Source organism: Bufo bufo, chromosome 1 (genome assembly GCF_905171765.1).
Source record: "Bufo bufo chromosome 1, aBufBuf1.1, whole genome shotgun sequence".
NCBI classification, from domain to species: domain Eukaryota; kingdom Metazoa; phylum Chordata; class Amphibia; order Anura; family Bufonidae; genus Bufo; species Bufo bufo.
In genome coordinates, this window is record NC_053389.1 from 735,425,052 (window position 1) to 735,451,698 (window position 26,647).

At 40.5% G+C, this 26,647-nt stretch overlaps 1 protein-coding gene across 2 annotated transcripts in view; it reads right to left on the reverse strand.

Moving 5' to 3' along the window:
* Positions 1-4,210: 4,210 nt before the first annotated feature.
* LOC120986078 (tetraspanin-15-like) overlaps positions 4,211-26,647 on the reverse strand; it is a 249,986-nt gene continuing 227,549 nt past the window's right edge. Inside the window, exons 6-8 of one of the 2 annotated variants that reach the window (XM_040414402.1) lie at positions 23,941-23,994; positions 7,351-7,467; positions 4,211-4,573 (exon numbers count right to left, since the gene is read on the reverse strand). In XM_040414402.1, coding sequence (XP_040270336.1) covers positions 4,367-4,573; positions 7,351-7,467; positions 23,941-23,994 — 378 coding nt within the window. In that variant the 3' untranslated portion in view covers positions 4,211-4,366. The remainder of the gene's footprint in view (positions 4,574-7,350; positions 7,468-23,940; positions 23,995-26,647) is intronic. The other variant, XM_040414403.1, reaches the window with a different exon arrangement.

Consider the following 26,647-nt stretch of genomic DNA (forward strand, 5'->3'; position numbering starts at 1 on the left):
AATACCAGGGTTCTCTCTATACAGGAAAGACAGAGAAGGCAAGAAGGGGGGAGGGGTGGCCCTGTATGTGAAAGATAGCATAAAATCTAATTTGATACAAGTTAGCGAGAACAATTTAGAGTCAGTTTGGGTTACCGTGCAGCTTGATAACCATAAGGTAACTCGTGTAGGTGTGATATATAGACCACCTAGCTAAGTCAAAGAATTAGATGATCTACTAGTTGAGGAAATAGCTAAAATGACATTGAAGGGGGAAGTTATCATTATGGGAGACTTCAATCTTCCAGATGTAAACTGGAAAACCAAAATAGCTAGTTCTGCCAGGAGTACAGATATTCTAAATTCCCTACTGGGATTATCTCTACAGCAAGTAGTGGAGGAGCCAACCCGGAAGGAGGCCATTTTAGATTTAGTATTCACAAATGGGAATTTGGTATCTGATATTACTGTAGGGGAAAGCTTGGGATCTAGTGATCACCAGTCAGTGTGGTTTACTATAAGTACAGTGACTGAGTCACACCACACAAAAACAAAAGTTTTAGATTTTAGAAAAACAGACTTTTCTAAAATTAGATTAGTGGTATACGAGTCCCTATTAGACTGGAACAGTTTCATTGGAGTCCAGGAGAAATGGGACTACTTTAAAGTGGCACTATTGTAGGCAACAGAAAATTGCATTAGGCTTGTCAGTAAAAGCAAAAAAAGGAAGAGACCACTGTGGTACTCAGCATAAGTGGCCAAAATCATTAAAAACAAAAAGATAGCATTTAGGAATTATAAAAAATAAAAAAAAACGAGGATGACAGACAAATTTATAAGATTAGGCAGAGAGAGGCCAAACAAGTTATAAGAGCTTCTAAAGCACAGGCAGAAGAGAAATTAGCTCAGTCAGGGAAAAAAGGCGAGAAGGCATTCTTCAGATACATAAATGAAAAAAGGAAACTAAAACAAGGAATTACCAAATTAAAAACAAAAGAAGGAAGGTATATGGAAGAAGATAAAGAACTAGCTGACTGCATCAATGAATACTTCTGTTCAGTTTTTACAAAGAAAAATGAAGGAGAAGGACCTCAGTTAGGAAAGACGACTAATGAATCTTTTGATGCATGTGTCTTTACAGAGGAAGAGGTTCTAAGTCAGCTGTCTAAAATTAATACAAATAGGTCACAGGGGCCTGATGGGATACACCCAAAGCTATTAAAAGAGCTCAGCGGTGAACTAGCAAAACCATTAACAGATTTATTTAATCAATCACTGGCAACAGGAGTCGTCCCAGAAGATTGGAAATTAGCAAACGTTGTGCCCATTCACAAGAAAGGTAGTAGGGAGGAATCGGGCAACTATAGGCCAGTAAGCCTGACATCAATAGTGGGGAAATTAATGGAAACCATACTTAAGGAGAGGATTGTGGAACATCTAAAATCCCATGGATTGAAAGATGAAAAACAGCATGGGTTTACTTGAGGGAGATCATGTCAAACTAATCTTATTGATTTTTTTGATTGGGTGACTAAAATAATAGATGGAGGAGGTGCAGTAGACATCGCTTATCTAGACTTTAGTAAGGCTTTTGATACTGTCCCACATAGAAGGCTTATCAATAAAGTGCAGTCTTTGGGCTTGGACTCCCATATTGTTGAATGGATTAGGCAGTGGCTGAGGGACAGGCAACAGAGGGTTGTAGTCAATGGAGTATATTCAGACCAAGGTCTTGTTGCCAGTGGGGTACCTCAGGGATCTGTTTGGGGCCCATATTGTTTAATATCTTTATCAGCAAAATTGCAGAAGGCCTCGATGGTAAGGTGTGTCTTTTTGCTGATGACACAAAGATTTGTAACAGGGTTGATGTTCCTGGAGGGATACACCAAATGGAAAAGGACTGGTCAAAAATCTGGCAAATAGAGGAATGGTCAAAAATCTGGCAACTAAAATTTTATGTTGATAAGTGCAAGATAATGCACCTGGGACGTAAAAACCCAAGAGCAGAATATAAAATCAGTGATACAGTCCTAACCTCAGTATCTGAGGAAAGGGATTTAGGGGTCATTATTTCAGAAGACTTAAAGGTAGGCAGACAATGTCATAGAGCAGCAGGAAATGCTAGCAGAATGCTTGGGTGTATAGGGAGAGAAATTACCAGTAGAAAGAGGGAGGTGCTCATGCCGCTCTACAGAGCACTAGTGAGACCTCATTTGGAGTATTGTGCTCAGTACTGGAGACCATATCTCCAGAAGGATATTGATACTTTGGAGAGAGTTCAGAGAAGAGCTACTAAACTGGTAGATGGATTGCAGGATAAAACTTACCAGGAAAGATTAAAGGACCTTAACATGTATAGCTTGGAAGAAAGACGAGACAGAGGGGATATGATAGAAACTTTTAAATACATAAAGGGAATCAACAAGGTAAAAGAGGAGAGAATATTTAAAAGAAGAAAAACTGCTACAAGAGGACATAGTTTTAAATTAGAGGGACAAAGGTTTAAAAGTAATATCAGGAAGTATTACTTTACTGAGAGAGTAGTGGATGCATGGAATAGCCTTCCTGCAGAAGTGGTACCTGGAAATACAGTGAAGGAGTTTAAGCATGCATGGGATAGGCATAAGGCCATCCTTCATATAAGATAGGGCCGGGGGCTATCCATAGTATTTAGTATATTGGGCAGACTAGATGGGCCAAATGGTTCTTATCTGCCGACCCATTCTATGTTTCTATGTCTCTATGTTTATTTCATACAATAAAATGCAAATTAATTATTTATAAAATCATACAATGTGATTTTCTGGATTTTTTTTTAGATTCTGTCTCTCACAGTTGAAGTGTACCTACGATAAAAATTACAGACGTCTCCATTCTTTGTAGGTGGGAAAATGTGCAAAATCACCAGTGTATCAAATACTTATTTTTCCCATTGTAACAGTAGTCACTAAATCTTGCTTATCTGTTATGCTATTTGGTCTGGTCATTAACTTCAAAGACTAATTGCAATAGTATACATGAACACAGTATATAACGTAGTTTACAGCAGAGTGTGCATAACAACAGTGACGGTGGCTAGAACAGTTGGATTCCAACTTAAAGGGGTTATGCCATGATTGATGTAAAAGATGAAAATCAGACATAATAAAGATTTCCCCATTCATTGCTCCAATTGTTCTGCTAGATTTAGTTCAGGTTCAGGGGATGTTTCCTTTATCAGGGGGTGTGTCCTGTCTGCTGTAGCTCTTTCCCTGTAACTGCCACAGCTTTTAAAAGAAGATATGGCTGGTAGCAGTTGAATATTTAAACTGAGCATGTGCAACCACCTCAGTAAGGAAAAGAACTAACAGCAGGTGGCACCATTCAGATACATATTATTGAATAGCTCTACATTTATAATTACATGCAGTTACAAAGGTATTCAGGTCCAGGTGTGGAAAAATGTAGAATATTTCTCGTGGCAGAACCCTTTTAAAGGGGTTGTCCAGGATAAGAAAAAGGGTCTTCTATATTTCCAGAAACAGTCCTACTCTTGTCCACATAGGGCAGGTCCTCTCAATACAAAGTGAATGGGGCAATACCAACTACAATACAAGACACAGCCCATGGATAAGAGTGGGGTACATTCTAGAAAAATGGGAGTGCCCTTATCTGATTGTGGGCACATGCCCTTTAAGTTACAAGCAAATCTTACAAAAAACTTCCATATCTGTCTGTGTAGTCACTGCAATAATATATTACATATAAAAGGTAAATGTTGGTGTCCTATAGCTCTAATACTAATTGCTAAGAAAGTGCCTAGGACTACTTTTTTTACTCATAAATTCCACAAAGAACGTATGGTCTATAGCTCAAAGCATGCACCCGGGTGTAGTCCACAGGAAGAGAACAAGGGAGGTTCTACAGTATAAGTGCCTACGAGACTTAACAGAGTGTTACAAACTCAAGATATAACCCTGAGCAGAATGTGGGCTTCACAAAAACATTAACTTAGAATTATAAAATGCCTGCATTACAGCACAAAGTACGTTCAAGCCCTTTGAACCAAAAATTCATACATAAATTATACAAAAATGTAAACATTGTACCCAGGCATCGCAGGTAGGTGAACATCAAGTTACTACCATGTTATTGCATTACCAAAATCTTTACTGTGCCCTTACCATGAGCACAGTATATTGGAATAAATTTGGCTCTCAAGTGATATTAAAGGTGTAGTCTGAGATCAAGTGAATAGGGCTCAGCTGCAGTACCAGACACAGGCAAGAGTGGCGCTGTTTCTGGGAATAAAACAGGTAACCACTCTCAGTTCAAGGACAATGCCTTAAAATGTCACTGCTGTGTGTGAGGCAGTTCTGAGAGGGATGAGGATAGGCTGGATGATCCTCTAGCTTGTTCTGTCATCATCACTATCCGTATTGACTGGGAGGTAGCCTCCCTCTCGTGGTAAGCAGAGACAGCACCCAGCTCCACTCAAGTCAAGGTCCTTGAAGTTAAAGTCTTTTATTTTCAGGAATCTGAAGTCAGTCTCATCATAAGCACAAAGGTCTTTGAGTTTTGTCCAAAACAGATAAGACAATCCAATGCCTAGAGCCTGTGATGAAGGGAAATAAAAATGGTACGGTTATAGAGAGAAATCACAGAAACAGTAATCATGTTGATAGAGACGGTTCACAGCCGCTACGTCTGTGCACACCAGGATGTATAGTTAATTATTTAAGACACTGCATATCATAGACAATCTCGTTCAACCTAGCTGAAATGCAAAAGACATTCGTAAAAAATTAGCTTTGCTTAAAAGCCAACCTTTAACTTAAACATTTAAAATCAACACCCAAGTTCACAAAAGCAAATAATATGTCTATTAAAAATGTGGTCATGTGGTGCTCACCCCTATAGGTTTGAACCAAACCTAATGGCAAGCTATGTCCTGGGTACTCAACAGAGCAGGTCCAGTGGAACCAAGTAGGGTATGTAAAAGAGCCTTCTGCAAAAAGTACAATAGAGGGAAGGAAACACACACGATCCCTGGTGTATTACCTCCATCAATACGGCCATACAAGAGTATAGAATAAAAGCTGCCGACATTATGGGAACTTGTGTAAGTTGCCTTGTAATTTAACCATGAATGATCCTTTGGCCTCGGTGATCCTCAAGTTTAATGCTTATTGGTGGTCAGTCTAGGAACAGGTTGGTTCGTCTTCAAATTGGCCACATATGGGCTTCCTCAAAAGTAATGTTCACAATCTACCATATGGTTGTGCCTCCATAGTTGGAGAGGGTGCATCAGGGAGTGTGTCTGTGCCCCCCCCCCCCCCCCCAAGTGCACCTTCATCATATGGTTATTCTTCTGAATTCACTTTGAGCACAAGTTTGTGGGGCGTTAGTCTCCTGTTGGTTTCCTCTGCTTTGCTTACCCCCCAGTTTTCTTTGATATACTGATAAGTTTCCAGAAGAAGTCCTCTTATGGATCAGGTTAAGCTGGGCTTCTCTGCTTTGCCTTCTCCACAGTTGTCTTTGGTTTAGTGGTCAGCTTTCAGAGATTGTCTGCTTACGTATAAATTGTTAGTCCTCTTGATTGTAATAAATAGTATACTTCACAATCCAAACACTAATCTTTAATATCATTATCCTTTACATATCTGGCAGAGATGTCGCTCTGAAAAGGGCATCCCCACCCTTGGTGGCCCTACCTAATCATTCTTCTGTTCCTTCACTATGTCCCGACACATTTCTCCACTGTTGGCCATCCATGTTGTTCAGTGTGTAGCGCAATGTAGCTTAGATATCTTTATCGCAACCTGAGGTCATTTAATAATAACAGTGTTTTCTATGCCAGTCTTGATATCCCCCTGCGCCACTGGAAGATGCTCTTAATGAATGACATTTACAAGAAGCACGCCTCATCTTAAATTAAGCACATCCTTTGGCAGTCTGTGCTCCTAGAATGAGATATAAGCCAGCTCTTAGCTAGGTGGAGTAGAAACGCTATTTGACCAAAAATGTTTGTGCCAATGGCCTAGGGTCTTAATAAATATCACAATGTCAATAGGATTGCAGAGTCCCCTGAACTACTTATGTTCCAAAAAAGCAGGCAAATGGGACAAAGTAAATGGACAGTCGGCAGCACATAACAGGAAGTTGGATAGTAAAGTATACTACTTCTTACCATCAAGCGGACCAACACTGTATTTATCCATAATGGGATTATCAGTTGAAATGGACCAGAAAAGAGTAGACAAAGAAGATAATGGTATGTGTGAGCAACACCCCAAAACTTGTGGTCAAAGTGAATTTAATGAACCTGATAAATCCCCCTCTACACTCTGCTTACCCACCTGGAGAACAGCTATAACAGACATATTACTTGCTTTTGTGGATTTGGATCCGGCTTTTAAATGTTTGAGTAAAAGCTAATTTTTAGTCAAATATCTTTTCAGTGATATAGATAATTACTTCTTTCTCTCCTGATCGGGCTGAGGATCAGGCTACCAGAGCTCACCGTCTCTGGCATTTCCGGATACAATCGTGTACCGCCGGATCACCATTGATTATTATGGCATCTGGCTGTTTTTCTGGTATAAATCTTGGGTTTTGGCTGGACAAATACTGCTGCATGGAGCATTTTTTTGTCCAGACGACCCATCGGATCAGGTTACTGGATTCACAATGCTACTGTTAACATAGCCTTACCAGTACTTTATTCATCTAAATCTCTGCTCTTTCTATGCTTAGGAGTCCAGTGGGTGGTCCTACTGGACTGACAGATCTCTCTGCATACAGAATCATATAGGGAAGGCTCTCAACCACTGAGCAGGATTGAAAAAGCAGAGGTTTAAATGAAGCCATTACTAGTACTACTGAATCTTTTCCAACAAAATATATAAAATTTTCTCAGCTCCTCCTGCTCTACAACATGATCCTGGCAGATAGGACTGCATTTTCAATGTGACACCCTTGTGCTACAGAATTAATAAATAAAATGTCAAATTAGGACCAAATTAATTACGATCTAAGTGGAGAAATGTATTGAAAAGGTATATTTCCCGACTGAATGTAGGCAAGATTTAGGCATTTAGGGGGACATTTATCATCTATTTACGATGTGTCACAAAAAAAAATTGCATCCTCATGCCAGGTAACCCCCCGCTGTACTTTTGCAGACTTAAAATTGACACGTAAACCACGGCAAATGATAAATTGCCCCCTTAGCCCACACCTGAAATTTGCCATCTGAAATTTAGGATGAAAAGAAAGTAATTTCACTTTTCACCTAAACCCCCCCCTTACCCAAAAAAACAGGACAGAGGCACCCCGAGCTATACATAATGTACAAATGATGAAACACTGTTGACATAAATGTTACATTACCTGAGGGGCCAGAACTGCCGCTACTAGGCCAAATGTAATTCCAAAATTATCATTTAACCACAAGCCCACAGCATGGATGCATCCGCGGACATGGATGATATTCACAACGTCAAGTCTCTAAGGAAGAAAAGGAGCCAATTCAATGGGAAGTACTTGTCAGAGCAGCACTGAAATTGAAGGGGTTGTGCAAGATTACCACAAACATAGCTGTTATCTTCCAGACCTGGCCATGGGTTGTGTCTAGTACTACAGCTGCAATACCACACCCAACCTGGAGACATCTGGTACTATCCCTTTAATCATAATTTTTTGTTATGTTTTTCCACAACTGTATGAAGTGTTTTTCTTCATAGTTCCAGATTAGGTCCCAGTTCTGCACTCGGCTCCTAGATTGCAGGTCTTTTGTTCCAGCCGTCTCAATCAACAACCACTCTGGGCTTCTGAAATGGCAACCCACTGCATTTGACAATGGCTGGTGGTAAAACAAAAAGTGGACTTGTACTTCTACAGAGCATCCAATCAGAACCAGCAAATGTTCTTTGCATTTCATAAGAAACATTGGGTCCCATAGCAAAACAGACTTCTCACTCACCTCCGGTAATTTTTTGCAATAAAGTTAATGCTCCCCATTCTCTTGTGATTAATTTCATATTATTTGTGTATGATATAGTTCTGGCCACCACTAGGAGATGCTAACTGTAGTTATGGACTTATTCAGCTAGTACTGGGCTCAGTGGCAGCAGTATACATCAGTATGCAGTGAGCTCCCCCTAGGGGTGGCTGTATGTAGTGAAAGCAGATCATGTGCGTCCTGTCTCCATGCGCCACTAGACTCAGATCAATAACTTTTGCTCCTTTGTTGATTTCTCTTAATATAATCGATGAAGACCATTAACTAATGCACTTGTCTCCTATTATTAGTAAACAGAGCTATGGCTCCATTCGTTAAGCATACAGATCAGCACTCACAAATTATATATGGTATATATCCATTTGGGTGAATTACCGGATGTCAAACATAGAAATAATAGCTGCAATTTACAGTACTGATAAAAGCATTACCTGAAAATTAATTATAGATTTTTCTGTAATAATGCATTGCGCCCGGCAGATATCTTATATATGCAGGCAGGACTCACATCTGTATGAATGAGGGATGGTTGGAATGTCATATATGATGAATTGCTTGTCCATGCAGTACTGGTGTGGGTAAAAATGTTGCTGGTGTGGGGAAAAAAAGTAAGAATGCATTCAAAGAAGAGAAGTGTTATTAGTTTAATTTTATCAGTTAACAAAATGCAAAGTGAATATACAAAACAGAGATCTAAATCAAATCAGTATATGATGTGACCACCCTCTGCCTTCAGACCAGCATCAGTTCTTCTAGGTAGACTTGCACACAGTTTTTGAAGGAACTCGGCAGAGAGGCTGTTCCAAGCATCTTGGAGAACTAACCACAGTCTTCTGTGGATGATCAGATCCTTCTGTCTCTTCATGTAATCCCAGCAGACTCAATGATGTTGAGATCAGGGCTCTGTGGTGGCCAAAGGTGTGCAAGTGTATCTAGAAGAACTGATGCAGTCTTGAAGGCAATGGGTGGTCACACCAAATATTAATTGGATTTAGATTTCTCTTTCCTCTTTGTTCATTCACATTGCATTTTGTTAAAGGCTATGTACTCCTTCGCAGACAATTTTTGTTTATGATTGCATTTTACTCATATTTGGCTAAAAATCATATTTTCAATTGGCTTTTATTAAAAATATTGAGCCGTTCTGTCACAAGGGGTAACTGTTTTTCTAGCTGTGTGACTGGTACTTTAAAGGTCATCTAATACCCCTTATTTCTAAACTACTGAGAGGTCGTAAACACTTATTTAAGCCGCATTTTTATCAGTAAGATAAAAACTGAGCTTTAATGAGTGTTTATAATGTGTGAGAGCAGAGATAAGGAGCCTGTCAGCTCCCCAGATGACGGAAAAGAGAGAAAATCCAGAGGCAGCTACTACAGCATCTCAGCTATCTATAGAAAAAGGATTCCAATTTATAATAAAGAGCAATAAAAAAAAATATTTTTAGCTCAAAATGAGTACAATGCAACAATAAAAAATATTGCCCCCAAAGGTGTACATTTAAAGGGGTTGTCCGCTTTTATAATATTTAGGATAGGTCATCAATACCAGATTGGTGGGGGTCCGACTCCACGCCGATCAACTGTTGGAAGCGACTGCAGCACTCATACGAGCGCTGCCTTCTCTTCAATATTTATGTGCTCGTCATCGACAACGAGGTGGTGAGCAAGTGTAATTACAACTCCACGGTCCCCATTCACTTCAGTGGGATGGCTTCGTTCTATTCACTTGAATAAGGGGGAGCTGTCGCACTGAAGTGAATGGGGACAGTGGAGTTGTAAATATACTTGTGTGTAAACAGTGAGGGGAACATAGCGCTCGTAGGAGCACTACGTTCTCTTCAAAAACAGCTAAGGATAGGTCATCAATATTACAAAAGTGGACAACCCCTTTAATGATAAAAATAGCACTTTTATTGTTGAAAACATTCTTACTTTGCAGCATACGGCACTGTATGTATTATGAGACAGAGAAAAACATCTCCCTATGTGGGCTAACACCATTTAACACCTTAAGGACTCATGACTTACCTGTACGTCATCTCTGGCTGTGACTTAAGGACCAGAGAAGTACATGTACGTCATGGTGATCGGGCGGGTGCAGTTCCCTGGATCTCACAGGCAGGAAGGCTGTAAGTGTATTACAGTGTGTAATACACTTATAGCCAATGCATGACAATACAGAAGTATTGTCATGCATTGTAAAGGGGATCAGACCCCCAAAAGTTGAAGTCCCAGAGTGGTACAAAAAGTAAAGTGAAAAAAAAAAGTGAAAAAAATAAAAGTTTTCCCCAAAAAAATATTAAAAGATTCAAGTAAAATAAAAATAAAAATATCCTTTAGCCATTTACCTCTCAGGTGAACACAGTCAAAAAAATAAAATAAAAACTGTGCTAAATAAACAATTTGTTTGTCACCGTACATCACTAAAGGTGCAACACCAAGAGATCAAAAAGGCATATAGCCCCCAAAATAGTACCAATCTAACCGTCACTTCATTCCGCAAAAAATGAGCCCTACCTAAGACAATCGCCCAAAAAATAAAAAAAAATATGGCTCAGAATATGGAGACACTAAAACATATTTTTTGGGTTTAAAAAATGCTGTTACTGTGTAAAAGACTGTGTATTAAGAAAATAAAAAAAAGTATACATACAGTCCTGATCAAAAGTTTAAGACCACTTGAAAAATGGCAAAAAATCATTTTTAGCATGGCTGGATCTTAACAAGGTTCCAAGTAGAGCTTCAACATGTAACAAGAAGAAATGGGAGTGAGACAAAACATTTTTTGAGCATTCTATTTAATGAAAACAACAAATAAACTGAAACAGGCTGTTTTTCAGCTGATCAAAAGTTTAGGACCACACCTAAAAAAAAAACTAAACCCCCCCAAAACAGAAATCCAACTTCCAAACATGAACTCAGTAATGAGTAGCTCCGCCGTTATTGTTTATCACTTCAAAAATTCATTTCAGCATGCTTGATGCAAGCGTTTCCATGAGGTGAGTGGGAACATTTCTCCAAGTGGTGAAGACGGCCGCACGAAGGCCATCTACAGTCTGGAACTGTTGTCCATTTTTGTAAACTTCCCTTGCCATCCATCCCTAATGGTTCTCAATTGGATTTAGATCAGGGGAACGCGCAGGATGGGCCAAAAGAGTGATGTTATTCTCCTGGAAGAAGTCCCTTGTCCTGCGGGCATTGTGTACTGTAGCGTTGTCCTGTTGAAAAACCCAGTCGTTACCACACAGACTAGGGCCCTCAGTCATGAGGAATGCTCTCTGCAACATCTGGACATAGCCAGCGGCCGTTTGATGCCCCTGCACTTCCTGAAGCTCCATTGTTCCACTGAAGGAAAAAGCACCCCAGACCATTATGGCGCCCCCTCCACTGTGGCGCGTAGAAAACATCTCAGGTGGGATCTGCTTGTCATGCCAGTAACGTTGGAAACCATCAGGACCATCAAGGTTAAATTTTTTCTCATCAGAGAATAAAACTTTCTTCCACCTTTGAATGTCCCATGTTTGGTGCTCTCTTGCAAAGTCCAAACGAGCAGTTCTGTGGCATTCAAGGAGATGAGGTCTTTGAAGACGTTTTTTGTTGTTGAGCCCTTCAGTCTCAGATGCCGTCTGATGGTTATGGGGCTGCAGTAAGGGCATTAATTGGGGTCGAGGATCGTCCAGTGTCTTGACGGACAGCCATTTGGATCCTCCGGCTCAGTGCTGATTACATTTTTTTGGGTCTTCCACTTGACTTTTTTGTTCCATAACCGTCAGGATCATTTAAGAAATTCCAAATGACTGTCTTACTGCGTCCCACCTTAGCAGCGATGGCGCGCTGTGAGAGACCCTGCTATTGCAGTTCAACAACCCGACCACGTTCAAAAAGGGAAAGTTTTTTTGTCTTTGCCATCACAACGTGTGACAGAAAATGACAATGAATCCACATCTTTGCACAGATTTGGCCTTTTAAAGGCATGTGGTCCTAAAATTTGGATCAGCTGAAAAACAGCCTGTTTCAGTTTAATCGTTATTTTCAATTAATTGAATACTCAAAAAATGTTTTGTCTCACTCTCATTTCTTCTTGTTGCATTTTGAAGCTCTACTTGGAACCTTGTTAAGATCCAACAATGTAAAATATGACTTTTTTCTATTTTTCAAGTGGTCTTAAACTTTTTATCAGGACTGTATTAGGTATTGCCACGTCTGTAACAACCTGCTCTATAAAAATACTACATGACCTAACCCCACAGATGACCACCGTAAAAAAAATACAAAAAAAACTGTGTAAAAAAAGACAATTTTTTGTCACCTTACTTCACAAAAAGTGTAATAGCTAGCAATCAAAAAGTCATATGCACCCCAAAATAGTGCCAATCAAACCATCAACTCATCCCACAAAAATGATACCCTATCCAAGACAATCGCCCAAAAACTGAAAAAACTCAGACTATGGAGACACTAAAACATGATTTTTTTTGTTTAAAAAATGATATCATTGTGTAAAACTTACATAAATAAAGAAAAAGTAGACATATTAGGTATTGGCGCATCCGTAATAACCTGCTCTATAAAAATATCACATGAACTAACCCCTCAGATGACCACCGTAAAAAAACTAAAATAAAAACGGTGTCAAAAAAGCAATTTTTTGTCCCCTTACATCACAAAAAATGTAATAGCAAGCGATCAAAAAGTCATATGCACCCTATAATAGTACCAATCAAACCGTCATCTCATCCTGAAAAAAAAAAGGACCTACACAAGACGGTCACCCAAAAATTAAAAAACTACGGCTTTCAGAATGTAGAGACACTAAAAAATCCTTTTTTTTTTCCAAAAATACTTTTTTATTTAAAACTGAAACAAACAACCAAAAAAGTAGTCATATTTGGTATTGCCGCGTCTGTAACAACCTGCTCTATAAAAATACCAAATGATCTAACCTGTCAGATGAATGTTGTAAATTACAAAAAATAAAAAAACTGTGCCAAAACAGCTATTTTTTGTTATCTTGCCTCACAAAAAGTGTAATATAGAGCAACCAAAAATCATATGTACCCTAAAATAGTATCAACAAAACTGCCAACTTATCCCGTACTTTCCAAAATGGGGTAACTTTTTTGGAGTTTCTACTCTAGGGGTGCATCAGGGGGGCTTCAAATGGGACATGGTGTCAAAAAAACAGTCCAGCAAAATCTGCCTTCCAAAAACCATATGGCGTTACTTTAATTCTGCGCATTGCCGTGTGCCTATACAGCAGTTTACGACCACATATGGGGTGTTTCTGTAAACTACAGAATCAGGGCTATAAATATTGAGTTTTGTTTGGCTGTTAACCCTTGCTTTGTAACTACACAAAATTGATTAAAATGGAAAAACTGCCAAAAAAGTGAAATTCAGAAATTTTCCATTAATTCTTGCGGAACACCTAAAGGGTTAACAAAGTTAAATTCAGTTTTGTATACCTTGAGGGGTGTAGTTTCTAAACTGGGGTTACTTTTCTGGAGTTTCTACTCTAGCAGTGCATCAGGGGGTCTTCAAATGTGACATGGCAGCCCAAAATTATCCCAGTGAAATCTGCTTCCAAAAAACCATATGGCATTCCTTTCCTTCTGAACAATGCCGTGTGCCCGTAAAAGCAGTTTACAACCACATATAGGGTGTTTCTGTAAACTACAGAGTCAGGGCAATAAATATAGAGTTTTTTGGCTGTTAACCCTTGCTTTGTTAGTGGAAAAGAAATGATTAAAATGGAAAATCTGCCAAAAAAGTGAAATTCTGAAATTTCATCTCCATTTTCCATTAATTCTTGTGGAACACCTAAAGGGTTAACAAAGTTTGTAAAATAAGTTTTGAATACATTGATGGGTGTAGTTTCTTGGGTGGCTTCTATTATGCAAGCCTCACAAAGTGACTTCAGACCTGAACTGGTCCTTATAAAATGGGTTTTGGAAATTTTGTGAAAAATTTCAAGATTTGCTTCTAAACTTTAAGCCTTCTAACGTCCCCAAAAAATAAAATGGCATTCTCAAAATGATCCAAACATGCAGTAGACATATGAGGAATGTAAAGTAATAACTATTTTTGGAGGTATTACTATCTATTATAAAAGTTGAGAAATTGAAAAAGGACCTGCGCCGACGTCATCTCGCTCACCACGTGGTAAGCGCGGTGACGTTAGCGCAGGTCCTGCTGAATGAAGATTCTTCTATCTTCTTTAATCAGTTAGAGAAATTGAAAAAGGACCTGCGCCGACGTCATCGCGCTCACTACGTGGTTAGCGCGATGACGTCAGTGCAGGTCCTTTTGCAGGTCCTGCAAGAAGAAGAAAGACTATAACGGCTGCGCGATCAAGTGGATGAGGCGAGTAATTTCTTTTATTATTTTTTAACCCTCAATGGACATTTCACTTAGCATTCTGTATTAAAGAATGCTATTATTTTCCATTATAACCATGTTATAATGGAAAATAATAAAGTAAATGAACTTTAATGGGGTCCCGGGGCTTATCCTTATTTATTAACATCACTTCCTTAGCAACCATCTATTAAAATCGCATTGCATCCGCACTTGCTTGTGGATGCATTGCGATTTTTTACGAAGCCCTATTCACTTCTACAGGGCCTGCGTTGCGTGAAAAATGTAGAATATAGAACATGCTGCGATTTTCACACAAGTGATGAGTGAAAAACATCGCTCATGTACACAGCCCCATTGAAATGAATGGGTCAGGATTCAGTGTGGGTGCAATGCGTTCACATCACACATTGCACCCGCGCAGAAAACTCGCCAGTGTGAAAGGGGCCTAAGTCTGCACAGTGTACAAACAAGACACCTGTAGATTTAACATAGAGGGGGTCCGAGAGCATCACATACTGGTAGTATGTCACAGGGCCCTGTACATTGGGGCAGGGGAAGGAGTTAACATTCAGTGCTGTATTATTTGATGATTTTCATTTATTTTTTAATTTCTTATTTGCAGATCATTAGGCTCCCCAGCTGTTGGCAGGATGACTTTTGCTTATGTTCATCCCTATTGATATGACCCCCCCTTCCCCCAAGTTACTGTATATGAAGATATGTAAAGCAGAAGCATTTGCCTAATTTATCAAGGTGACCCTGGGACATGTAGAAGTAAATGATCTAATCAGTGCCTACATTTTGATTGTCAGATGCTAAAGCAGTTATGTAGCCCTTCCTACAGTGATAATCACTGACTTCCCTGGATGTTAAAAGCCCCACAATAATAATACACTCATATTATCTACCAATTCCCAAAATTATTATTTTTTTTTTTCTTAGATCTCTCTGTATGATGTTCATCAGTAATTCCTATTGGAAATGTATAAATAAATTGACAGCTGGCTGTTACCATTACTCCTGCTAATAAGGTGAGTACTGTAACGCCGCCAAATCAGCACTGACAGTGTAGAGACACAGCTTATTAACAAGGTAAATAGTAATACCCACTTGTCAAGTCATTTATACATTTCCAGGAGGAACAACAGAGGAAGAATGGAATGTAGAGTTTTAAAACAAGCTGCTATTAAATTGTTATAGGGAATTTATTAAAACAGACATGTCAGGGGTCTGACAAGTCCTATTTAACCTCTTCAGCACCCCGCGATTTTCAGTTTTTGCACTTTTGTTTTTTAATCCAAGCCCTTCCGAGCCATAACTTTGTTATTTTACCATTCACATATCCATATGAGGGCTTGTTTTCTGTGGGACAAGTTGTACTTTCTAATGGCACCATTTACTATTGCATACAATGTAGTGGGAATCTGGAAAAATTCCAAATGGGAAGGTATTGGAAATAAATGCAATTACGCCACAATTTTATGGGTTTTGTTTTCATGTTTCTATGTGATAAAATAGACCTGTTACCTTTATTCTAAAGATCAGTACAATTACAGGGATACAACTCTTAGGGCTCATGCACACGACAGTATTTTGCGTTCAGTATACTGGCCGTTTTTGTAGTTCAGTATGCGGAACATATACTGAACCATTCATTTCAATGGTTCAGCAAAAAATACTGAAGTGTCTCCGTGTGCATTCCGTTTTAGTATTTCCGTACCGTGAAAAGATAGAACATGTCCTATTCTTGTCCGCAAATCACGGTGCTTGGCTCCATTCAAGTCAATGGGTCCGCAAAAAAAAACGGAACACATACGGAAATGAATCCGTATGTCTTCCGTATCCGTTCCGTTTTTGCTGAACCATCTATTGAAAAGGTTATGCCCAGCCCAATTTTTTCTATGTAATTACTGTATACTGTATATGGCATATGGAAAAACGGAACGGAAAAGGAAACAAAAAACGGAACAACGGATCCGTAAAAAACGGACCGCAAAACACTGAAAAAGCCATACAGTCGTGTGCATGAGGCCTTATACTGTATACTTTTTCTTTTGTTTTAATACTGAAAAAAAATAAAAACTTTTGCTGTGTAAGGGCTTTTTTGCGGGATGATCTGTAGTTTTTATTGATACCATCTTTGAATGTGTGACTTTTTGATCACTTTTTATTAAATTATATTGGGAGATGAAGCAACGAAAAAATGGCCATTTAGATTTTCTTTTCCGTTACGCCATGTGCCGTATTGGATAATATTTGGATAAATATTTTAATAGTACAGGCATTTTGGGACGTGACGATGCCTATGATGTTTATTTTTTATGGTTTATTTTTATTTTAACCCCTCCACTGCATTTGGACGTACAGTCACGTCCAAACTGCTTAACGGGGCTGTGACACTATAAAGTGTCACAGCCCCGGAGTCTCCGCTCTCCCCGAGAGCAGAGACATCGGTGAAGCCAACAAGGGACCAATCAGAGTGGTCCCTTGCCGGCAAGCGCTCCGATCGGTTAGTCTCTGCAGACTAACCAATCGGAGCTCTTCAGAGTAAAAAGGCTGGTTTCAGGTTGTATTCTCCACTCTGGAGATCACAGACTGAAATCGTGTAAGACCCAACTGTGCCCACGTAATTTATATTACCTCATTATGCCGCTATTGCCCTCCCATGTGCCCCTATTGCCCCCTGCAGCGATTTCCTCCAGCCAGCGATGGCAGCGGCTCAGAAACTGAGCTGCTGCCATCAGCAGATAGTGTCTGCTCTAATTTACAGCTGACACTCTTCTGCAACGGCTGAAATCGGTGCTGGCACTGATCTCGGCCATTTAACCCCATAGATGCTGTGGTCAGCAGCCGCCCGCGGCATCCATGGGATTGAGAGGGAACGAGCTCCCTCTCTCTTCCATCGGGCCGCCGCTGCTGCAAGGGCAGCGGCCCGATGGTTACCACGGCAACCGGACGCGTTGCAAAGGTGTCTGGCCTGCCATGTATATAAGGCTGATCAGACCCTGAGGGTCTGATCAGCCTTAGGCCTCATGTACACAACCGTATGTATTTTGCGGTCCGCAAAAAATACGGATGACATCCGTGTGCATTCCAGATTTAAAATTTTTTTTAAAATCTACATATAATTGGTATCGCCACGAATGTAATGACCTGATCTAAAGAAAAAAGAAAAAACAAGCCCTTACACAGCTACATTGGTGAAAAAAATAAAAAAAGTTATGGACTTTAGTATATGACGATGCAAAATACCATTTATTTTAAACACAAAAGGGATTTTATGCTGAAAAAGTTGTAAAAAATAAAAAAAACTATATAAATTTGGTATCACCATAACCATATCAACCCACAGAATAAAATTAAAATCATTTCATATTTAGTGTACGAGGAACCCATAAAAAATAAAAAACACTGACAGAATTGCCATTTTTTTCCACTTGATCTCAACAATTTTTTTTATAAAAAGTGATCAAAAAGACCTATGTACCTCAAAATCATACCAAAGAAACTACAGCCCGTTCTGCAAAAAAACAAGCCCTCACACAGCTACATTGGTGAAAAAATATAAATGTTGCCGGCCAGATCTACAGTGTAAATCTCGCGCCGTTCAGTATTCGGCGCAGTGAGGAAGCCAGCAGCCGCTTAGCGTCCCTCACTTATATTGATGTGAACGCATTGCACCCGCACTGAATCCTGACCCATTCATTTCTATGGGGCTGTGTACACGAGCGGTGATTTTCACGTATCACTTGTGCGTTGCGTGAAAATCACAGCATGCTCCTCTGTGCGTTTTTCACGTAACGCAAGCCCCATAAAAATGAATGGGGTTGCGTGAAAATCGCAAGCATGCGCAAGCAAGTGCGGATGCGTTGCGATTTTCACACACGGTTGCTAGGTGACGATCGGGATGGGGACCCGATCATTATTTCCATAGTGATGGATCATGTGATGAGCGTAGTGACGTCATCAAAGTTCCTATTCCTCACAGAACAAGACAGAAGAGATGCCGGCTGCGCGAACAAGTGGATTAAGGTGAGTTAAATATATATATATTTTTTTTAACCCCTCCAGCCCTATTGTACTATACATTCTGTATTCAGAATGCTATTATTTTCCCTTATAACCATGTTATAAGGGGAAATAATACAATCTACACTACAACTAACCCAAATCTGAACTTCTGTGAAGAAGTTCGGGTCTGGGTACCACAGTCAGTTTTTTATCATGCGCGTGCAAAACACATTGCACCCGCGCGATAAAAACTGAACATCGGAACGCAATTGCAGTCAAAACTGACTGCAATTGCGTACCTACTCGCGCGGGTTTGCCGCAATGCACTGGGACGCATCCAGACCTAATCCGGACACGCTTGTCTGCAAGGGGCCTTACACTGCAGACACGGCCGGCAGGAGGAGAGCAGCGCTGCCCTGGCCCTGTCAATCAAGATAAGAAAGGTGTTAAAAGAGGTGGGCAAACGGAGCCTCTAGGAGCAGATGCAACGCGCCCCCCCAGCTCCTAGAGACTAATTAGCATATAATAAAAGTTAGTTTTTCTTAAGGCTTTAGGCAGTGAGATGGCACTAATATAGTTATGTTTAGCTGACATTAGCACATCGCTTAATACCCATTTTTCAGGTGACAGAAACCCTTTAAAAGCAGAGAATTTCCAATTTTAAAAATAACAAATTTTTCCAAATTTTCTGCAATTTTTTTTTTTTAATGCATAAAGGTAAAATGTATCAACTAAAATCCACCACTAACAAAGTATGATGTGTCACGAGAAAACAATCTCAGAATGCCTTGGATTAGTAAAAGCGTTCCAAAGTTATTACCAGATAAACTGACACATGTCAGATTTGAAAAATGGGGCTCCGGCATTTGGTCCAAACTGGCTGTCGCTTGAAAGCGTTAATTATGGTGAAAGCGGGGTGTTTTTTTAAAAAAGTTACCCTAGATAACTATAATAAGCAACCATTACATTGCTTCTTCAATAAATTGCAACAAATTGCTATGGCAATTCATTGCAGATTTGCTATGTTCTTATGGAGCCCTGCCACCTTCAGGGCTCCATAGGAACTATAGATGTGAAAGCTCTTTGTTTCTTCAGAGAGACTAGGGCTTTCACATGTAACCAACAGCTACCCCGATCGCTTCAGATGTCGCAGACATTGATCCTGACTGTCTGGTGTTTAAAACCGGGGACTATGGCACCCTGCTGTGCTCACGAGCAGGCCCCATTTTTCAAGACCGAACTTCAGTTGTACATGTACAGCGAGGTCTGGATAGGGTTAAAGGCCACAAACAGAATAGTTATATGGACATACAGTAGCTCTGTTTTCATGTTAACAGTTAAACGGTTGCTCATTAACATTTGTTGTGTTTTTCGACTTGGTCTCGATTAATGGGAAAGTTTGCTGAGCTTACTCAAGCTATCTGAAACAGGGAAGCTAGAGACACCAGCAGCTTTCATATTTCAGATTATAAATATACAGAGTGACTCTAAAGTCGCAGGTCACCCTTTTATTTCAGAAAAGAAAGGGAAAATGAAATATCTGAACAACAACTACCGGGAACGTTTCCTGTGATGCTCATCTATTTGACCTGTTCAATTTGTTGTCCCTGGTGCTGAACACAGAACTTTGAAGTTTTGAACTTTCTGTGTTGATAACTTTTGAACCACAAGAGATATTACAAATCTGATTGCCTCAATTAATTTCTGGTCTTCTTTGATATGCTACATACCTTCCCATTGGAAACATTTGCCAATATGGTTGCTTTCAAGATGGTGGCCATGTTCCAGACATAGCCTAAAAGATAGACCCCCTCACACATTAATTGCTGGGGTATTCATATATTTCATCTTCCCTTTCCTATCTGAAATAAAAGGGTGTCCTACGACTTTTGACTCACACTGTATAATAAAGTATTAATAGTGGTGCCTGTCATAAAAATCGGAGGCTTTTCCTTGACAACAGAACCAGCATCCTATTTGCAGGTTTGTTTGTCTGGCAAATAAACTAAGAAATGCAAATGTTGAGTCAACTGATCTGCTAGTTCCCACAAATGGTCCTGATCATCTGGCTCCTAACATTTCAAAAAATTGTTTATGAAATGTATTAAAAAAAATACACTATCATAATATACAGCTTTACAATTCAAATGTCTTAATCTCTGTCTAAGCTTTGTATTCCTGACAATCCCCTGCATACACATAGCTTTAAATAATAAAGTTCTCATACTTGCAGCCACCACTAGAAGGAGCTCAGGAGTTTACCGATATACTGCATACAGTACACACATCAAATTCAGCAACTAATAGAATGTAATAAGCTCCTAAGTACCCTCTAATGGCTGCAAGTAGCAAGTCGCTTATCATTTGCCTACATTATGTCTCTGCAGAAGATTATAAGAGAGACATGAAGAGGAGACAGGGTGCAGAAATAGATTCTAAACAGAGACCCACATCAAAGCAACTGGTGTTAGGGTGTCAGTACATGTTCCGGTTTTCTGATGCAGTATTGAAGCTAAAACCAGGTGTGGATTGTAAAAGGAGAGAAAAGTATTTAGGAAAAATTACCGTCTTTTTCGCCTTATAAGACGCACCGGCCCATAAGATGCACCTAGGTTTTAGAGGATGACAATAGGAAAAAAATATTTTTCCATCAGACCTCAGATCAGACCACTAATCAGACCCCCAATGTTAATCATAACTCAGCTGACTGCCCCAATCAGACCCCCAATGTTAATAAGACCCTGAATCAGACCTCAGATAAGACCCCCATGCCTCAGATCAGACCCACATGCCTCAGATCAGACCCCCATGCCTCATGTATGCTTCCCCCATGTTTGCAGCCTGCAGACCCCAGATTCATTTATGCAGCCTGCAGCCCCAGATTCATTTATGCAGCCTGCAGCCCCCAGCTTCAATTATGCAGCCCCCAGCCCCAGCTCAATTTAAAGCCTGCAGCCCTCAGCTTCATTTATGCAGCCTGCAGCCCCCAGTTTCATTTATGCAGCCCCCAGCTTCATTTATGCAGCCTGCAACCCCCATCCTCAGATCAGAGAAAATAAAAAAAATCACTTACCTCTCCTCCTGGTACTAATGAGCGCTTCATTAGTATTGGGGGGGGGGGGGGGGGAGTGCGTCTTATGGGGCGAAAAATACGGTATACTTCTCTTTTTTAAAGGGAACCTGTCATCAACTTTATGCTGCCCATACTAACGGCAGAATAAAGTAGAGACAAGTGAGTTGATTTCAGCGGTTTGTCAATTATAAGTTAAAAGTAAGTGGTTGCGGAGAACCAACATCACAATCATTGCAGACTGGGCCTGGAAAAGAGTCACGGACACCTGAGAAGAGTCCTGGTTATTCATGAATCCCTGCTCTCCTGCCCACCTGCTGATGGCTGACAGGCTTCTATCTAGTTTTCTCCCTTTCTCTCTAGGAAAAAACTGCCAATCATCAGCAGATGGGTGAGAGAGCAGGGGATTATGAATAACCAGGACTCTTCTCAGGTAGATCTGACTATTTTCAAGGCCTGGGCTGCAATGATTATGATGCTGGTTCTCGGCAACCACTTACTTTTAGCTCATGAGTGACACACTGCTGACATCAGCATTTCTGTCACTATTTTATGCTGCCCTCAGTGATGTCAGCATAAAGTTGATGACAGATTCCCTTTAAATCCACTCCACTCCCTTTTAGCTTTAAAACTGCATCAGAAAACCTGAAAAAAACTAATCATAACCTGAATTTGTTCTGGCACCTAAAGGCTGGGAATGTATGACAATCTCTGCTCCAGAAGCCAGGAAAAGAGGTAAGGTATAAGTAGTTTTGTGACTAGCTCACCTGCTCTTTCCTTTGACACTGCTTTTGACATTAGGCAGAGAAGCAGGAGGTGGCTTGGGAGCCAGTGACATATGTGCTCTACTCTACTTAAAGCCTGCTGTGAGACTGCTCAACTCGTTATTGTACAGTACTTTTAACCTTGTTCCTATTTATACTAGATTATTGTGTATTTTGTAAGTATTCATTTCTTAACCAGCTTGTTTACCTAATTACCGTATTTTCCGCCCTTATAAGATGCTGGGGCATTCCCCCCCCCCCGCCCACACTTTTGGGAGGCAAAATACGGTAATGAGGTAAACAAGCGAATACTAATGAGTGCTTCCATTATGGAAGTGCTGATTAGTACCGGAGGACCAGGAAGCGCTGAAGGTTCTGTACTCACTGCTTCCTGGTCCTATGCTTTCGGCTGTGCTGTGGCTGCTCACAGAGCGAGGACACTCTGTGACCTCACGCTGTGCGCGTCAGATCACAGCACAGCCGACGGAGGAGGAAGAAGAGCACTGAAGCAGAGGAGCGGCGGCGTCCAGAGCAGGAGAGGTAAGTGTTTTTTTTAAATTTTATTAAACATGAAGCAATAGGGGCTGTTGGGGGCTGATCTGAGGCAATGGGCGCTGCTGGGGGCTAACATGAGAGGCAATGGGGGCTACTGGGGCTGATATGAGACAATGGGGGCTGCTGGGGGCTAATAGAGACAATGGGAGCTACTGGGGGCTGATATGAGGCAAAGGGGCTGCTGGGGGCTAATATGAGAGGCAAGGGGGGCTGCTAAGCAATGGGGGCTGCTGGGGGCTAATATGAGAGGCAATGGGAGCTGTTGAGGGCCTATTTAAGGCAATGGGGCCGATATGAGACTGCTGGGGGCTGATAAGAGGCATATGGGGGCTGATGAAAGGCATACGGGGGCTGATGAGAGGCATGGGGCTCTTATCTGAGGTCTGATTGCGAGTCAATCACATTGGGGTCTGAGCTCATGTCTGATTGGGGGTCTGATCTGAGGTCTTATTAACATTGTGGGTCTGATTGGGGCTGTTAGCTGAAGTTTGATTAATATTGGGGGTTTGATTGTGGCTGTTAGACAAAACTGATTAACATTGGGGGTCTGATTGGTGGTTGGACCTCAGGTCTAATGAAAAATATTTTTTCTTATTGTCCTCCTCTAAAAACCTGCGTCTTATAGGGCGAAAAATATGGTACTCCTTGCCTTCTCATTGCTTGCTATTGTGTTTGACTTTGGATCGTTTACTGACCATTCTCTTGCCTTTGCATCTCTCTCTTGGTTCTTACTAGGCTTGTGACTGTTATTGCGATTGGATACTGCTTTGGCATTTGATTGTTCTGTTTTTTGACCGCAAATAGTATGACTAATCTACCTATTTGCTCCACCTGCTAGCAGCTACCCGGTGAATGCAAGGTAGCCTTCCATACCACCTGCGGGGGCCACCCAGGGTTAACTTCTTAGATTCCTGAGTGGAATGACTTCTATGAGGGTGACTTTTTCACCGTTAGCCCCTGTAGTGATAGATAGGGGTATTGCAGGGCATGGTTACCCTTGGTGAACCAGGTAGCCAGGTCCAAGTCTGGCAGTGGGTGTTCAGTTTGCTGGACAGGTTACCTTTGTCCCATCGGTTCCATCACAAAGTAGGTTAATCGTTACATTAGGCATGTTTCTAACAGGTTCCCTAATAATGATCTAGAATTCTGTTCTAGCAGTGACCATGATAGATTCCTTGAAGTGACAGTTTCTCTTACCTCTTTATCGAGGGTTTGGTAACCACAAAGAGTATTTTTCACTCCACCAGTGCCCTGAAAGCAAAATGATAGCTCAATGTTAATGAGGTATATACCACAAATCAATTCAATTCACAGCAGGGCATGCTGAACTATATAAAAGAGTTAACACATTTTAGAATAACATGGAAAAGCAATAACATTTAGAATAATATGGAAAAGTAACAAGGGAAAACATATAATTGGCATGGATATCACAGACAGTAATGGTGTTCCTGGGAAAGTATCCGCTCCTACGTAAGGTTGAATCTGTGTATCATTGTTGTGTATTTTGTCGGAGTATATGATCGATCACCTTTAGATACAAGTTATATGCTCCTTTCCTTTTAATAATACATTAAACAAGCCTCTTTATTAAACTGCTTCAGTTCTAGCTAGTGGACTTAAAGAGGACTAATGATTCACACAAGGATGGATATTGATTGGACCTTTGTTAGCTCATTAGTCTGTAAAGTCTTCAATGTAACAGAAGGCTGTTATTTCATCCCTCTGTTAGTTCTTCAGCTACAAGATATACCGGTAATCATGCTTTATCAGAAGTACAAGTGTGAAGAAACAAATGTGCATTCTTCCTGCTTGTTAGGGTCCATTCACATGTCTGCAAGTGTTTTGCAGTCCGCAAATTGCGGATCCGCAAAACACAGATAACGGCCATGTGCGTTCCGCATTTTGCGCACTGCACATGGCCGGCACTATAATGGAAATGCCTTTTCTTGTCTGTGTCTGCGGACAAGAATAGGACATGTTATATTTTTTTTGTGGGGCCGTGGAATGGAAGGGCCCTATTGAAAATTAATGGGTCCTCACCCGTTCCGCAAAACTGCGGAACGGATGCGGACCCATTTTGCGGACGTGAGAATGGACCCTTAAAGTGGTTCTCCAAAATGGGGAGCCAATGGTCAGGGGACTGGATATAGTGTCAGCCAGCCAATCAACGTCCTCCTTCGTTATCTGTACAGGAATGGCACGTGACCGAGGCCACCGCTGAGGCCATGGACCGTGAGCAGTGACATGCATGTAGATGGAAGTAGTGGAGATGAGAGCCCGATGCTGGACACGGTAACCTTTGAACAGCCGAGTCTCCATTGCCCTGCAGCCAAACCCTAGATGTCCATATGTGGAGAACCACAGCAGCCAGGCCGCTTCATACTTGAATCGTGGCTCCAGATCAGGATTGTCTACATGTGTGACCTGAGAGCTGCCACTGAAGTTTTATGTAGAATTATTAACCACTTAAGGACCACAGGTTTATACCCCCCTAAAGACCAGGCCCTTTTTTACAAATCGGCACTCCACAACTTTAGCGGTTTATTGCTCGGTCATGACACTTACCACCCAAATGAATTTTACCTTCTTTTCTTCTCACTAATAGAGCTTTCATTTGGTGGTATTTCATTGCTGCTGACATTTTTACTTTTTTTGTTATTAATCGAAATTTAACGATTTTTTTGCAAAAAAATGACATTTTTCACTTTCAGTTGCAAAATTTTGCAAAAAAAAACGACATCCATATATAAATTTTTCTCTAAATTTATTGTTCTACATGTCTTTGATAAAAAAAAAATGTTTGGGTAAAAAAAAAATGGTTTGGGTAAAAGTTATAGCGTTTACAAACTATGGTACAAAAATGTGAATTTCCGCTTTTTGAAGCAGCTCTGACTTTCTGAGCACCTGTAATGTTTCCTGAGGTTCTACAATGCCCAGACAGTACAAACACCCCACAAATGACCCCATTTCGGAAAGTAGACACCCTAAGGTATTCACTGATGGGCATAGTGAGTTCATAGAACTTTTTATTTTTTTGTCACAAGTTAGTGGAAAATGATGATTTTTATTTTATTTTATTTTTTTCTTACAAAGTCTCATATTCCACTAATTTGTGACAAAAAATAAAAACTTCTATGAACTCACTATGCCCATCAGCGAATACCTTGGGGTGTCTTCTTTCCAAAATGGGGTCACTTGTGGGGTAGTTATACTGCCCTGGCATTCTAGGGGCCCAAATGTGTGGTAAGTAGTTTGAAATCAAAATGTGTAAAAAATGACCGGTGAAATCCGAAAGGTGCTCTTTGGAATGTGGGCCCCTTTGCCCACCTAGGCTGCAAAAAAGTGCCACACATCTGGTATCGCCGTACTCAGGAGAAGTTGGGGAATGTGTTTTGGGGTGTCATTTTACATATACCCATGCTGGGTGAGAGAAATATCTTGGTCAAATGCCAACTTTGTATAAAAAAATGGGAAAAGTTGTCTTTTGCCAAGATATTTCTCTCACCCAGCATGGGTATATGTAAAATGACACACCAAAACACATTCCCCAACTTCTCCTGAGTACGGAGATACCACATGTGTGACACTTTTTTGCAGCCTAGGTGGGCAAAGGGGCCCATATTCCAAAGAGCACCTTTCCGATTTCACTGGTCATTTTTTACACATTTTGATTTCAAACTTCTTACCACACATTTGGGCCCCTAGAATGCCAGGGCAGTATAACTACCCCACAAGTGACCCCATTTTAGAAAGAAGACACCCCCAGGTATTTCGTGATGGGCATAGTGAGTTCATGGAAGTTTTTATTTTTTGTCACAAGTTAGTGGAATATGAGACTTTGTAAGGAAAAAAAATAAATAAAAAAATCATCATTTTCCGCTAACTTGTGACAAAAAATATA